We start from the raw sequence: 14,113 nt of genomic DNA, 5'->3' as shown, positions 1-14,113 counted from the left end.
AAAAAAAAAAAATTTTTTTTTTTTTTTTTTTTTTTTTTTTTTTTTTTTTTTGAGAGGTTTTCACTATAGGGCGCGTGAGTTCACCAGAAAAACAGAGAGAGACATAGAGACAGAAAGTGAGAAATCACCCCCCCCGGGAGGATGGTTGCGCCGCAATCCCTTCTCCTCCATTCTCCTCTTGGGATCTTGGGCACGCGCACACACACGCACCCGGCGTGAGTTTTAAGCCACCCGGTGGTCCGGGATGCAAACCGCGGTCGACTATGTGGGAGTCCAGCGACATAGCCATTATGCTAACTGCTGGTTCCGAAAACTTTGTTTCTTCGTTTCTTCTAAGTGACTTGAAAGATGCACCACCTAAAATTGTAAGATATTTGAAAGCAAAATAAATTCTATGATAGCTTTCAGGGTTTATAGTATATGAGCATGATATTTTGGCAAAGATTATGATAATCAACCTTTAGATAAATCATAAGTCATGCTATAGTGATTTTATTTTTAAACAACTCTTCTGACCTATAATTAACATACCAAAGAATTTATTCGTTGGAAACTGTATAAATCAATTGTACATTCACAGAGTTGTGCAGCCATCACTACAGTCAGTAGTTAGTCAGCCATCACTACAGTCATCACCTCTACAAAAAATCCAGTACCCAGTAATAGTCACTCATCTTTCCCCAAATTCACCAGCCCTAGGAAACAACTGGTCTACTTTCTGTCTCTACTGGATATTTCATATAAACAGGATTGTATAATCTGTAGTCTTTTGAGTATGACTTCTACTTGGTAAAGTGTGTTCAAGGTGTATCCATGTTACAGCCTGTATCAATACTTCATTCTTTTTAACTGCCAAATTATATTCCATTATTTGGATATTATCATGTTTTATTTATCCATTCACTAATTAGTGGATATTTGGGTTGTTTCCTCCTTGTGTCTATTGAGAATAATGTTGCTTCAGACATTGACATACAAGCTTTTGTGTAGAAATATGTTTTATTTCTCTTGGGTATAAAGGAATGACATTTCTGGGTCATATGGTATTATTATTGAGGAACTGCCATACTGTTTTCTATAGTGATTGCATCATTTTAAATTTAAATTAACAAGGCAGGAGAGTGGGGTTCCTTTCTCTCCATAGTCTCTCCCACACTTGTTATTATCTGATTTTTATTTATTTATTTTTATTATTATAGAAATTCTAGTGGTACGGGTGTTAGCTAATTGTAATTTCAATTTGCATTTTCCTAATGATATTGAACATCATTCCACATGCTTATTGAACATTTGTATGTTTGTATATATTTTTTGGAGAAATGCCTATTCAGAACCTGTGCCCATTTTTTGTTTGTTTGTTTAATTGCTAGTGGATGTGTGTGCTTACCAGAGAGAAAGAGAAAGCCCTCCTTTATGGATCAGGGTCATACTGCAATTCTCTTTCCTCCAGTTCTCCATTTTATCAGGATTTTGCCTTTCCCATTTTAATTGATTTGTCTTTTTATTGAGTTGTGAGAATTCTATATATATTCTAGATAAAAGTTTTGTATTAGATATATGATTTATAAATATTTTCACCATCCTGTGGGTGGTCTTTTCACTATCTAGATGGTGTCTTTTTTTTTTTTGGAGAGGTTTTGCTATAGGGCGCATGTGCTCCCCAGAAAGACGTAGAGAGACAGAGAGACAGAAAGCAAGAAATCACCTCCTGGGGGGATGGCCATACTGCAATCCCTTCTCCTCTTGGGATCTTGGGCATGCCCTCACATGCACCCCATGTGAGTTTAAGCCACTGGGTCCGGGACTTGAACCGCTGTCTACTACATGAGAGTCCAGTAACGTAGACATTATGCCATCTGCTGGTCCCCCTTGATGGTGTCTTTTGAGGCATATAATTTTGGTAAAACCCAATTTATGTATTTTTATTTTGTTGCTCATGCTTTTTTTGTATCTATGAAACCATTGCCTAAGCCAAGGTTAAGATTTATTCCTAAGTTTTCTCTAAGACTTATAGTTTTTGCTCTGATGTTTGGGTCTATGATACATTTAGAGTTTTATGTGTAGTCTACAGAAGGTATGCTTTATTCTTTTGCATGCGGAAATCAATAGTCACAAGACCATTTGTCAAAAAATTTTTTCTTTCTCTATTGACTAGACCTGCACCCTTGTAAAAAATTATTTTATCATAAATGTGAAGATTTATATCTGGGCCTTATATTTCATTGATCCTTATTGCTTTCCATGGGCTAGTACTATACTGTCTTGAGGATTATAACTTTTTAGTGAGTTTCGAAGTCAAGAAGTCTTCCAGCTTTGTTCATTTTCACAATTTTTTTTTTTTGTGGTCATTGTGGTTGTCTTGCCTTTCTGTACAAATTTTAGGATTAGCTTGTCAATTTCTGCACAAAAGAGCTGTGTCATTAATATGATTATATTAAATCTGAAGAAAAAATTAAACAGCCTTGCTCTCCTTTTTTCTTAAGAAGTTTTTACCTTAGGGCACATGTGTTCACTGGGGAGAGAGTGAGATTCAGACAGACAGACTGAGAGACATAGACAGAGAAAGGGAAAGTGAGAAATCAGCCCCCAGGAGGATGGCCATGCCACAATCCCTTCTCCTCCATTCTCTGCCTGGATCTAGAGCACACACGCACACATGCCCAGTTGAGTTTCAAGCCACTGGGTCCGGGACTTTAACTGTGGTTGGTCATTTGGGAGTCCAGTGACATAATTGCTACCCCATTGCTGGCCCCTATTTAGCCCTTTTAAAATTTCTTTCAACAGTGTTTTGTAGTTTTAAGAGTCCAAATTTTGTATTTCTTTTGTTAAATTTATTCCTAAATGTTTTATTCTTTTATTTTTGATGCTTTTATAAATAGAACTGTTTTCTGATTTCATTTTTGGATTGACCATTGCTGCTGTATATTAAGTTGTTGGGAATGTCATGATGTATTTTTTTCGTGTTCTTCTGTGCAAAAATGTGTCATAACTTTCCCAACAACCCAGTAGAAGTATAATTGATTTTTGTATATTGGTCTTGTATTCTGTAATATACCTAAACTCATTTTTTTGTTCTAATAGTTTTTTTTTATTATTTCCCATAGGATTTTCTGTGTACAAGATGGTCATCTGCAAATAAAAATACTTTTATATTTTCCTTTCCCATATGAATGTCTTACTTATTTCATTGTAATCTAATATTGAATAGATGTCAACAACACTGTGAACGTTCTCATCTTGTTTTTCATCTTTAGACAGAAGTATTTGTTTGTAGTGACCTTTTTAACACTGAAAAGAAAGGGCAATGCCTTTGCTTTGAAGACTTAATTCTTTTTGATTTAAGATTTTTTCCTTCTGTTTATGTGTGCAGATATGTGCTGATTAAAAGGCTCGCTTGTGCAGTGTGGACGATAAGCAGTGCCTTACAAAAATGGGGTTTGGGAGTGACCTGAAGAATTCACATGAAGCTGTGTTAAAATTGCAAGACTGGGAATTGCGGTTACTGGAAACAGTGAAGAAATTTATGGCCCTGAGAATAAAAAGTGATAAAGAATATGCATCTACGTTACAGAACCTTTGTAATCAAGTTGATAAAGAAAGTACTGTCCAAATGAATTATGTCAGCAATGTATCCAAGGTAAGAAGGACAGTTTCCCCATTTGTTATGTGCAGCATCACAACTGTGCGTAAAGCGATTGATCATGCTAGTGAATGAACATGCACGAATCAGCATTCTAAGGCAGTTGTTTCAAAATTTTGCTGAGTATTAGAATTCCTGGGGATAATTTTAAAAATTATAAAATTTAGGGCTCTATTTCCCAGATATGCTGATTCAGTAGATCTAAGGAGAGGCTTTGAAATCTTTTTTTAAAAAAGTAATGTCTAGGGCCAGTGCTCTGCAGTGCTGGACGTGCCTGGGAGTGTCTGGACTTTGTGTCCCAGAGGACTCCCCATGCCTGTCTGACAGGTGCATTCATGATGGCTGAGCCTGAGGGTGGTTACAGTGTGGGGACCCTCTTGGGGGCCTGTATATCTTTCTCATTTCTGTCTCTGTCCCTCTTATGGAGGGGGAAAAAGGATGTCTAGGTATTCTCACGATAGTCAGGTTTGAGAGCCATTATTGCTCATGTTGATTTCTTTTATTATTCTCCCTGCTTGGGGCTTACATCAACTCTGCTGCTTTGGTTTCTATTTTTGATTTTTTTTTTAAGAGAGATTTTTCATGTAGGGCATGTGCACTCGCTAGAGAGAGAGAGAGAGAGAGAGACAGACAGACAGACAGAAAGTGAGAAATCACCCCTTGGGGGGATAGCCATGCTATAATCCCTTATCTTCCACTCTCTTCTCAGGGTTTTGGGCACACATGGATGCACATGTGCCTGGCATGAATTTTAAGCCTCTAGATCCAGGACTTGACCATGATCAACTCTGTGGGAGTCCAGTGACGTAACCATTATGCCATCTGCTGGTCCTGATTTTTATTTTTTAATATAAATTTTTATTATAAGCCACCTTCCTGAATTCTTCTGTGAATCATTAATGTCATAAATCTTATGGAATAGTTTAACATGTAGCTGTTGTCTGCTATCATTTCATGACTAAAATAATAGTGTACTGATGTGTTAGTCTTAAGACAAATCCATTGGATAAACATGATTTTTTTTTATCTCCAAGACTATTCAGTCATATAAAAATTAGGTTATATCTTGTTATTTGAAAACATTAAAGATGAAATATTAAATACCTTAACAGTTCTTGGAGTTTTACTTAAATATCACATTTTACAGTATTTATTAAGGGCCAAAAATAAACTTTACCCAGGGCCAGCAGGTGGCATGGTGGTTAAAGCACTGGGCTCCCACCTGGCTGACTGCAGTTCAAGTCCAAGACCTGGCCACTTGAAAAATCATGCTGGGTGTATGTCATGCATGCACCGAATCCCAGGAAGAGACTAGAGGAGAAAGGATTGTTGCATGGCCAATCCTCTTGAAGGTGATTTCTCACTTTCCCTCTCCCTGTCTCTCTCTAGCAAGCACACTCACCTATGGCAAAAGAACCATACACATACACACATAAAGTAAGTAAGCAAAGAAATAAAATGTACTTTTTTTTACTTTGGGAAGTTTAAAAATTATTGTTTCTTTCACTTATGGGCCTTAGGATATGAGCAGATTGTACGGGAAATCTGCTGGGGAATATGTGTGCACGGTGTGGTTGATCAGGGAACGATCTATGATTTTTGTTGAGAGCCCCTTCCTTCTCTTCCCTTTCCTTGGCCCAGTCAGGTTTCCCAAAGAGGAATTTTCTGCTCTCTAGTCTGAAGGTAGGGCTGCCTAATACAGCAAATAAAAATGTAGGACACTAGTTAACTTTTCATGCAAATTTGGGACAAATATAGACTAAAATTTTATTTTTTATTTGAAATTTAAGTAATATAGTATGGTATCTTGTATTTTATTTGGTGAACCAATCTGTGGGTATAAGCCTGCCATTATTTTAATGGAAATAGATAGGAAAAGTTTTTTTTTCTTTTTTTTTTTTTTTTAATCTTTCATGAGAGACAGAGGTAGAGACAGAGACAGGGAGGGAGAAAGAGGCAGAGATGAAGATAGGGAGAGAGAAAGAGAAGGACAGGCTCCCTCAAGAGAGTGTCTCACTCTGTGATCATCCCTACAAACCTCTCAGCCAGCCGGTATCTTGAGGCACACACGTGGCCTCATGTGTGGAGGTCAGCCCAGGAATTGAAGCCAGTGGATTCAGTGGCATGGAGTGGTGTGACTGCTGACTACCAGGGCTGGACCAGGTTTCTTTTTAAAATTTACTATTGGGTATGTTCTGTCACTGGAGAGAGACAGAGAAACCGAGAAAGAGAGAAAGCACCCCCTGGGAGGATGGCCATGCTGCAGTCCCTTCTCCGTTCTCCTCTTGGGAGAGTAGGCACACGTACTCCCAGCGTGTATTCACGCCAGGGCGTCTGGCACTTGAACTGTGCAGTCACCTTGACCACCACGTGACCAGCTTGCCCAGCTGGGTATCGCCATTACACTAACTGCTGGTTCCCCAGCTGGGTATCTTAAGCCTCGTATTTTACGGCTGCTCCTGTGTTGGTGAGCTGCGTAGTGTCCGTGTCCAAAGGCTCTTGTTTCTCTCGTGTCCTCCCGCAGTGGGAAGGTGGTCTGTCTGTGTGGGCTGAGCTACAGCAACTGCGGTTCCACCTGCTTCTGCGTCGGCCTTCTTTCAGCACCCCTTTCTCTTCCTGTGTTTGTTCTGGGTGTTTCCAGTTTCTGAAATTTAGTGGAGTCGTCTGATCCCGTAAATGTGGACCCTCTCCCCCTTCCCAGGATGCTCGTGTCAGCTGTTCCTCATACGCTGAGTAGTTTCCATTTACCTGCTTTTCATTTCCTTACGTTCTATTGACATATGTATTGACATTGTTACAATTTTAGTATTTTGTTTAAAATGAGTTATGAGTTTATACTTTAACTGTATTGTATTTTATTGAGGTTGTAGGAGGAAGGGAGAAATATGCTTTATTTATTTTGCTTACCTGGAATTATACTTTTTAAAATATAGTCGTTAAAGGAATGAGAAATAGGATTAACAGGTGGGAGTACGGGGTTTTGAGGTCGGGGCAGCGGAGGAATCACCAGTGTGGATACTGGAGTGTCGAGTATTTTGGTGAGGAAGGAAGAGAGACGAGTGCTGGAATAATCAGGAAGGCAGGAGAGCGTTTGGGGTGAGGATGGCAGCTAGGGAAGGGTAATGACAATTGGGCGGGAGTGGGTTAAGTGGGTCGTGCAGCCCTCCAAAAGGACATTTTGAGAATTAACAGTTGAACAATAGTTGGGAACCAAAGAAAATCAAGGCGTATGTCAGCTTTCCCCTTAAAACTGAAAAGCTATCGTTTATTCTACCCGTAAATAAAGTTCGGCTTTTCAGTATTTTCTTTAGATAATTGTTTTTCGCAAGTTTATCTATATCCTGAGAGAGAGAGAGAGAGAGAGAGAGAGACAAAGACTCTGAACAGAGAGAGAGAGAGACAGAGACAGAGACAGAGACTCTGAACAGGGGCCCCGTATCATGATGCACCCTCGGTCTCAGCAGGCCCAGATCATGGGCTTGCTTACATGCTCAGGGAGATTCTAGGATTTGAACCCAGCCAGGACGTTTTCCATGTGAGCCTAGTTATATTACCACTGAGCCACCATCTGGCATCCTAGAAAATTGTCCTTTTGTTGTATCTGAAAAAAAATCTTTCCCTGACCCAAAGTTTTGAAGAGTTTCTTCTATATTTTCATTTTAGTTCATTTTTGTTTATGGGGTTAGATAAATTGCCCCCCCCCCCCCACACACACACACAAAGGAGTGTCCGTTTGTTTCTGGGCCATTTGTTGAAAAGACAGCTTTCTCCATTGTATTGCCTTTGTATTGCTGTATAAAAATCAGTTGACTATAATGAGTGTCTGTTTCAGTACTTTTTATTCTGTTCCATTCATATTTTTGACTTAAGACATCAGTAATATGTTGTCCTGGTTATTGCTCCATGAGAGTAATCTCAGTCAGGCAGTTCCTCAAGCTTTATTTTTTTCCAGAATTTTTTCGAATATTTAATTCCTTTGAATCATTATATGAATTTAGAAACAACTTGTCAATTTCTATAACAACAGACTACTGGGATTTTTTATTGGAACTGTATTAAATATTCAGGTAAATTTGGAAAAAAAAAGTATATCTTAGCAATATCGGGCCATCCAAGTCAGTAAACATAATATATATCTTTTACTTTTTATGACCAGTGTTTTGCTTTTTGTTTAATTTTTTTTATGTGCCAGAGGGCACATATACTTGCCAGAGACAGAGACAGAGAGAGAGAAAGCAAGAGCATGGGAGAGAGTAAGAAAGCACCCCCGCTAAGAGGGATGGCCACGTTGCATCTCTTTCCCCTCCATCTCTCCTTTCAGGGTTTTGGGCATGCACTCTTATGTGCCTGGCATAGCTTTAAAGCCGTCAGGTCTGGGACTCTAGCCATGCATTCAACCATGTGGGATCCAGCGGCCTTAACCACCGTGCCACTGCTGGTGCCTGAGCAAGGTTTTACAGTTTTTAGCACATAGGCATTAGATTTATGTAACAGGTTGTTGGAAGAGTTATGACACAATTTTGCATAGAAACAGAAAAGTTTGTCATGACTTTTCCAACTACCCAATATAAATTATTATTTTATATTTTTGTAAATGATATTTTTTCCCTAAATTTCGGTTTCCAATTGTTTATTGGTATTATGTATATTGACCTTACAACCTCAACTTCGAGAAATGTACCTATTTGTAGCTTTTTTGTAGTGTCTGTTGATCATGTTACCTGTAAACAAAGACAGTTTTCCTTATTTTCCAATCTGAATGTCTTTTATTTATTCTTACCTTTGCATTGACTAGAACTACCACCACAAAGTTGGGTATAAGTACTGACAGCAAACCTCTGATTTTAGGGTAAAAGAATATAGTCCTTTGTGATTAAATATGATGTTAGCTTTTTTTTTTTTAAAGATACCTTTTATAAACTTACAGAAACTCCCTTCTATTCTTACTTAGCTGATTCTTTTTTCTTCATAAATTGATGTTTTTTATTTTTAATGTTTTTTTTTTTGTCTGCTGAAATAATTGTATTTTTTCTTTTTAGTTTGATTAACATGGACTTGTATTTTTCAAACATTTCAAAAGCTAAATCAGGGCCAGCCAGTGAGTGGTGGTATGGTTACCACAATTGAATCCCACATGGCTGATTGTGCGGTCCCAGTTGTGGTCCCAGTGGCTTGAAAAACACCTGAGCCAGGTCTGTGCGAATGCCATGTGCGATTCAGCTGTCTGAACCACTAGGTTACAGGGCCACCCTGCAGATCTGTAGTTTAGTGCTGTAGGGGCCTTCATAGCCTAGTAGCAGTATACTTCTGTTTCTCCCCACCTGTTCTTTGTGTTATTATTGTCATGCCTTTTAATTCTACATGCATTATAAACCCTACGACACATTATTATTATTATTATTATACGTAATTGTTATCTTTTGAATACTTTAAGAATTTAATAAGACTATGCGTTTTTATATTATTCATTGAGTTACAATTTATGATACTCTTTATTTCTTTGTGTAGATTCGGGTTTCTATCTGGTAGCGTTGTCCTTTAGCTTTAAGGACTTCCTTGAATGTTTCTTACATTGTAGGCCTGTTCTGTTTCTATGCTGATAATAGAGTTTTTCAGATTTTGAAAATGTGAAAATATCCTTACTTATTGTCTTTGCTTTTCAAAAATATTTTTTGTCATGTATAGAGTTCTAGCTTGTACTTTTTTCATACAATATTTTAAAGATGTTACTGAATTGTTATCATGCATTGTTTCTAATGAAAATTTGTACCTCATGTTTTTTGTCCTGTCTGTGCTTAAAATTTTCTCTTCATTGCTGATTTTAAGCCATTTGTTTTGTGCCTTTATGTATTTTTCTTCGTGTTTCTTGTATCAGTTCTCCTCTCCTTTGGAAACTGATTATACATGTATTTTGGTATTTGAAGTTGTCCCAGAGTTCACTGATGCTGTTACTTATTTATTTTTCTGTCTGCTCCTGGTATTTCAGTAATTTAATTTCTTTCCTTTAAAATTTTTTATTTATTTTATTTTATTGCAGAGGTTTTTGCTATAGGATGCATGCGCTCACCAGAAAGACAGAGAGAGGTAGACAGAAAGTGAGAAATCACCCCCCAGGGGGATGCCACACCACAATCCCTTCTCCTCCTCTCTCCTCTCAGGATCTTGGGTGGGCAGGCATGCACATGCACCCGGCATGAGTTTAAGCCCCCAGGTCCGGGACTCGAACCATGGTTGATTACATGGGAGTCCAGCAACATAGCCATTATGCTAACTACTGATCCCTTTTTTTTTTTTTTTTTGACTTTATGGCACATGTGTTCTTGCCAGAGAGACAGAGAGAGTGAGTGAGAATGAGGGAAAATGAGAACGCGCCCCAACAAGAATGGTCACACTGCTGTGCCCTTCTCCTCTTTTTTTTTTCTTCCTCTATTTGGGATTTGGGGGATTCATACATGTGTACCTGTCATATTTCTAAAGCCACCATGTCCTGTTATTGAACTGTTCAGTTGGCCATGTGGATCTAGTTGCTTAACTACCATGTCATGGGCCTGTCCCATTATGGTTAATTTCTTTCGTCATGTCTTCCACTTCTCTAAGCTTATGTTTATGCAATGTAGTGTCGTTAATTCCATTCAGTATATTTTTATCTCAGACACTTTTCATTTCCAGGATCCTTTAATGACCTTGTTAAGGAGGTCATCTCTAACATTTTTCTTGATCATTTCTCTTTCAAGAGTGCCACTTCCTCTTTCATTTTTCTTGTTCTGGCAACATCAATTCTTATTTTGTTGATATTTAAATTTAACTCACGCCCGTGTATCATTTGTTCATCTTCTTACACCCAGCAAAACCCAGCTCTTCCTTTTGCCCCACACCTATACTGGGGTGGAGGAATTGGAGAAAATAAATATAAATCAAGTAGTCAGGTCATTTTCATGTTAAAGGTGAGAAGACCTTAAGTATCTATAGTAGTTCAGTTGGTATCCTTTTTATATCATCTGTGTTTCTACTTAGTGTGTTTATGCTTTTCTCTAATTTTTTGAATATATGAGATGCAGTCATAATAGATGTTTTATTGCCCCTGTCTTCTCCCCCCCCCGCCTTTTCAGTTTTTTTTCATAGGGTGTGTACACTTGTGAGCGAGAGAGAGAGAAAGAGAGAAATAGAGAGAAATATATCACTCCCAACAAGGGATGGCTATGCCACAATCCCTTTTCCTTCCTTCTCCTCTTGGGATTTTGTGTGTGCATGGACGCATGCCCCGGGGTAATTTTTAAGCCACCAGGCCTGGGGCTCAAACTGCAGTCAGCCATGTGGGAACTCAGCCCCTTAACCACATGCTGCCTGTAATTCTGTCCCTGTCTTCTTTTATCTATATTATTGCTGGGATAGTTTTGATTGTTTTTTTTTTTCTTTTTTTAGGTTGTTATTTTTTGCATCTATGTGATTGGTGATCTTTGATTTGATATCAGGCATTGTATGTTTTACCTTTTAAGTAGTTTTGTGTGTGTGTGTGTGTGTTGTTACTTTAAATATTCTTAAGCTCGCTTTGGGTTGTGATTAAGGAAGTAGGAGAAGCTTTGATTCTTTTGGTTCTCTTTTACATTTGTTAGGTAGTATTAGAGGTATGTTTAGTCTCAGGTGAATTTATTTGCTCTACTGAGGCAAGATTATTCTTAGTGTAAGGTTTTGAAATACGGCTGTTAGGACGTGGCGTGATTTGTGACTATACATTCTAGACAGCGTTCCCTATAATCTTTCAGGGTGATTGTTTTTAGGTATCAGATTGTTTTCTCACACCTTTGAGCTGATCGATACTTAGCTACAAAATTGAGAAGAGACTTTGCAGATCTCAAATGTAAATATATCAAAATGTAAATGTGCAGTGTTCTCTTTGTGCAGATGTCACCTCTTTAATGCTCCGTACCCCGTTCTCCTGTACCCTGACTACGCTGGTGTTTCTGTGTTCTGAACTCAGCCTCTGAGATCCGTGGAGATGACTTGTAATCTGCTTGGCTCTTCCCTGTGTGGTGGCCTGGACAGTGTCTCCATTCAGTAAGCTCGGATATGCTTAGAGCTTGTTCATTTGTTTATAGTCTCTCAGGGATCACTGTTAAGATTTCCGGATATCCAGTGTCGTGAGTGCTGTTGCATTTGTTTTTGTCTAGCCATAATTTTAAAACCTTGCTCTATACTCAGTTCTGTTGTAACATGTTACTAGTTTTTTAAATCAGGAGGATAAATCAGTCTCTGATTCCCATCTTGACTTGTGGAGGTCTTACAATGAATCATTTTTATGCCTTTATTTTCAAAAATGAAACTGTGTGGCACAGTTTCAAGAATAAAACAAAGAACCCCTCTATGTCCTTCATTCGATTCACTAATTGTTAGCATCTTGTCATATGTGCTGTATGGTTACCTTTCTCTCTCAATATAAATATAATTTTTTCCAAAAAATATTAGTCAAAGACATCATATCCCTTCATTCCTAAATACTTATGTACATATTTTCTAAGAACATATCCCCAATATAATGACCCAATTTTGGAAATCGAGCATTGTCACATGTTGTTACTGGAAAATACATTCCATGTGCACCTTTTGTCCACCGTCCTTTTTTGGCAGTGTTTTCATCCCGATCCAGGATCCAGCCCGGAATCACTCATTTCATTTTGTACTATGTCTCTTCAGCATCTTTACTCTGGAACGTGAATATGAGAAATTAATACTCTGTGATTTGGTAATTTGTTTTAATCCTGAGGGCATGGATTTTTGTGGTTTTATTTCCCCCTTTTTGTGCTTTCCTGTTGACTTTGGAGAGAGTACTGGGAGCTGGAGACCCAGGTAGCCATCTTGGTTTTCAACCACCTGCACGTTCTGTGTCCTTGTTTTCCTTTGAGCACGTCGTTACTTCTTGGCATAATAAGATGTTCCACAGGCCTGGGATGGATCCTTTCCCTAGGAGTCCTGTTTCCTCTTAGTGGAGAGAATATTTGGTTATTCAGCCAGGTTACTCCGTATGGAATTTCAGGTTTAACAGTATTTCTCAAGGACAGATAGCGCTGCAGTGGATACCTTTGTACTGACATGTTTTGTATTATTATGAATGTCTTCAGGGTCAATTCCTGGACATCAGATTTCTAGGTCAGAATGTGAACATGCAGTTTTGTGCATGTCTCCTGTGGACTTCACTTACAGACCCTGTGCCTTCTTGCACATCCCTGAGAACACCCGAGGGCACCAGCCCTGCTTACTCCGGGCGGCAGAGTGCACAGCCACACTCCCGCGTTTTTGCTTATCTGATAGGTTATACGTGATAGCTACTGGGTTTTTATTCTATATTTCTCTAACCGTGAGCCTAAGCCAACACCTTTTCATGTGTTTAACAGCTGTTTTATTTTGAAGACTTGTTTTATTCTGTGCTGAAGATGAATTTTACTTGATGTTTTCTTATTCATCTAAAATTTCACCTGTCCAAATATAGTCAAATCTCTTCTGAAATAGTACAGTGAAACAGATAATCCTCAAATAACACAATTTATTTGAAGGGAGATATTGGCTTACCTTTTAAACATAAAGTGGGCCAAAATATTGGCAGTGCTTCATATAACATGTGGAAATAAGTAATGAAAAATACTTTTTGGTGAACCAGGCTTATTATTTAGTAGTCACATAATACACATATAATGTAACTTGAGTTCAAGTATATAACTAGAGTTTCAACTACATTTTTTTTAGGTTTTTGCCATAGGGTATTCATGCTTGCCAGAGAGAGAATGGGAGAGGGATAGTGAGAAATCACCCCCCCAACCCCTCCCGAGGGCAGATGACCGCCGCGATCCCTTCTCCCCTATTCCCCTCCTGGGATTTTGAGCATGCACATACATTTGTCCAGCAAGATTTTGAAACTGTCTGGTCTGGGGCTTGAACCATAGTCAGCTATGTGGGAGTCCAGCATCTGAACCACCATGCCACCTGCTGGCCCATCAACTACATGTATTTTTTTTGGAGAGGTTTTTGCTATAGGGAGATGTGCTCGTCAGAAAGACAGAGAGAGAGAGAGAGAGCGTGCACGAGAGCCAGAGAAAGCAAGAAATCACCCCCTAGGAGGGATGGCCATGCCGCAATCCCTTCTCCTCCATTTTCCTGTTGGGATCTTGGGCACGCATGCACATGTGCCCGGTGTGAAGGTGTGAGTTTAAGCCACCGGGTCCGGGACTCGAACTGCAGTCGACTGCATGGGAGTTCAACGACATAGCCATTATGCCAACTGCTGGACACCCCCCACTACATGTATTTTTAAGGCAGTAATTCTCAAGCCTCACTGTAGGGTCAGTTCTGCTGTAACACTATTTGAAATCCAGCTCTGTTCCAACACAGTTTGACATTAGGGAACAATTCGAGCTTAATGTGAACTTTGCTTTGCCTGTGTGTGAAAATCAGAGGCGAATGCAGAAAACTTTAGCCTGCTGA

General features: G+C 38.9%; 1 protein-coding gene across 1 annotated transcript in view; it reads left to right on the top strand.

Moving 5' to 3' along the window:
• LOC102469392 (tyrosine-protein kinase Fer) overlaps positions 1–14,113 on the top strand; it is a gene marked incomplete at its 3' end in the record, with an annotated part of 168,685 nt that overhangs the window by 27,597 nt on the left and 126,975 nt on the right. Inside the window, 1 exon segment of the mRNA XM_027770707.1 lies at positions 3,371–3,637. Within this exon segment, the coding sequence (XP_027626508.1) occupies positions 3,431–3,637 (207 nt within the window).

Source organism: Tupaia chinensis, unplaced genomic scaffold, assembly GCF_000334495.1.
Source record: "Tupaia chinensis unplaced genomic scaffold, TupChi_1.0 Scaffold000155_1, whole genome shotgun sequence".
In the NCBI taxonomy this organism is placed as follows: domain Eukaryota; kingdom Metazoa; phylum Chordata; class Mammalia; order Scandentia; family Tupaiidae; genus Tupaia; species Tupaia belangeri.
The sequence above is the reverse complement of the archived record's forward strand: the minus strand, read 5'-3'. Positions and strand labels throughout refer to the sequence as shown.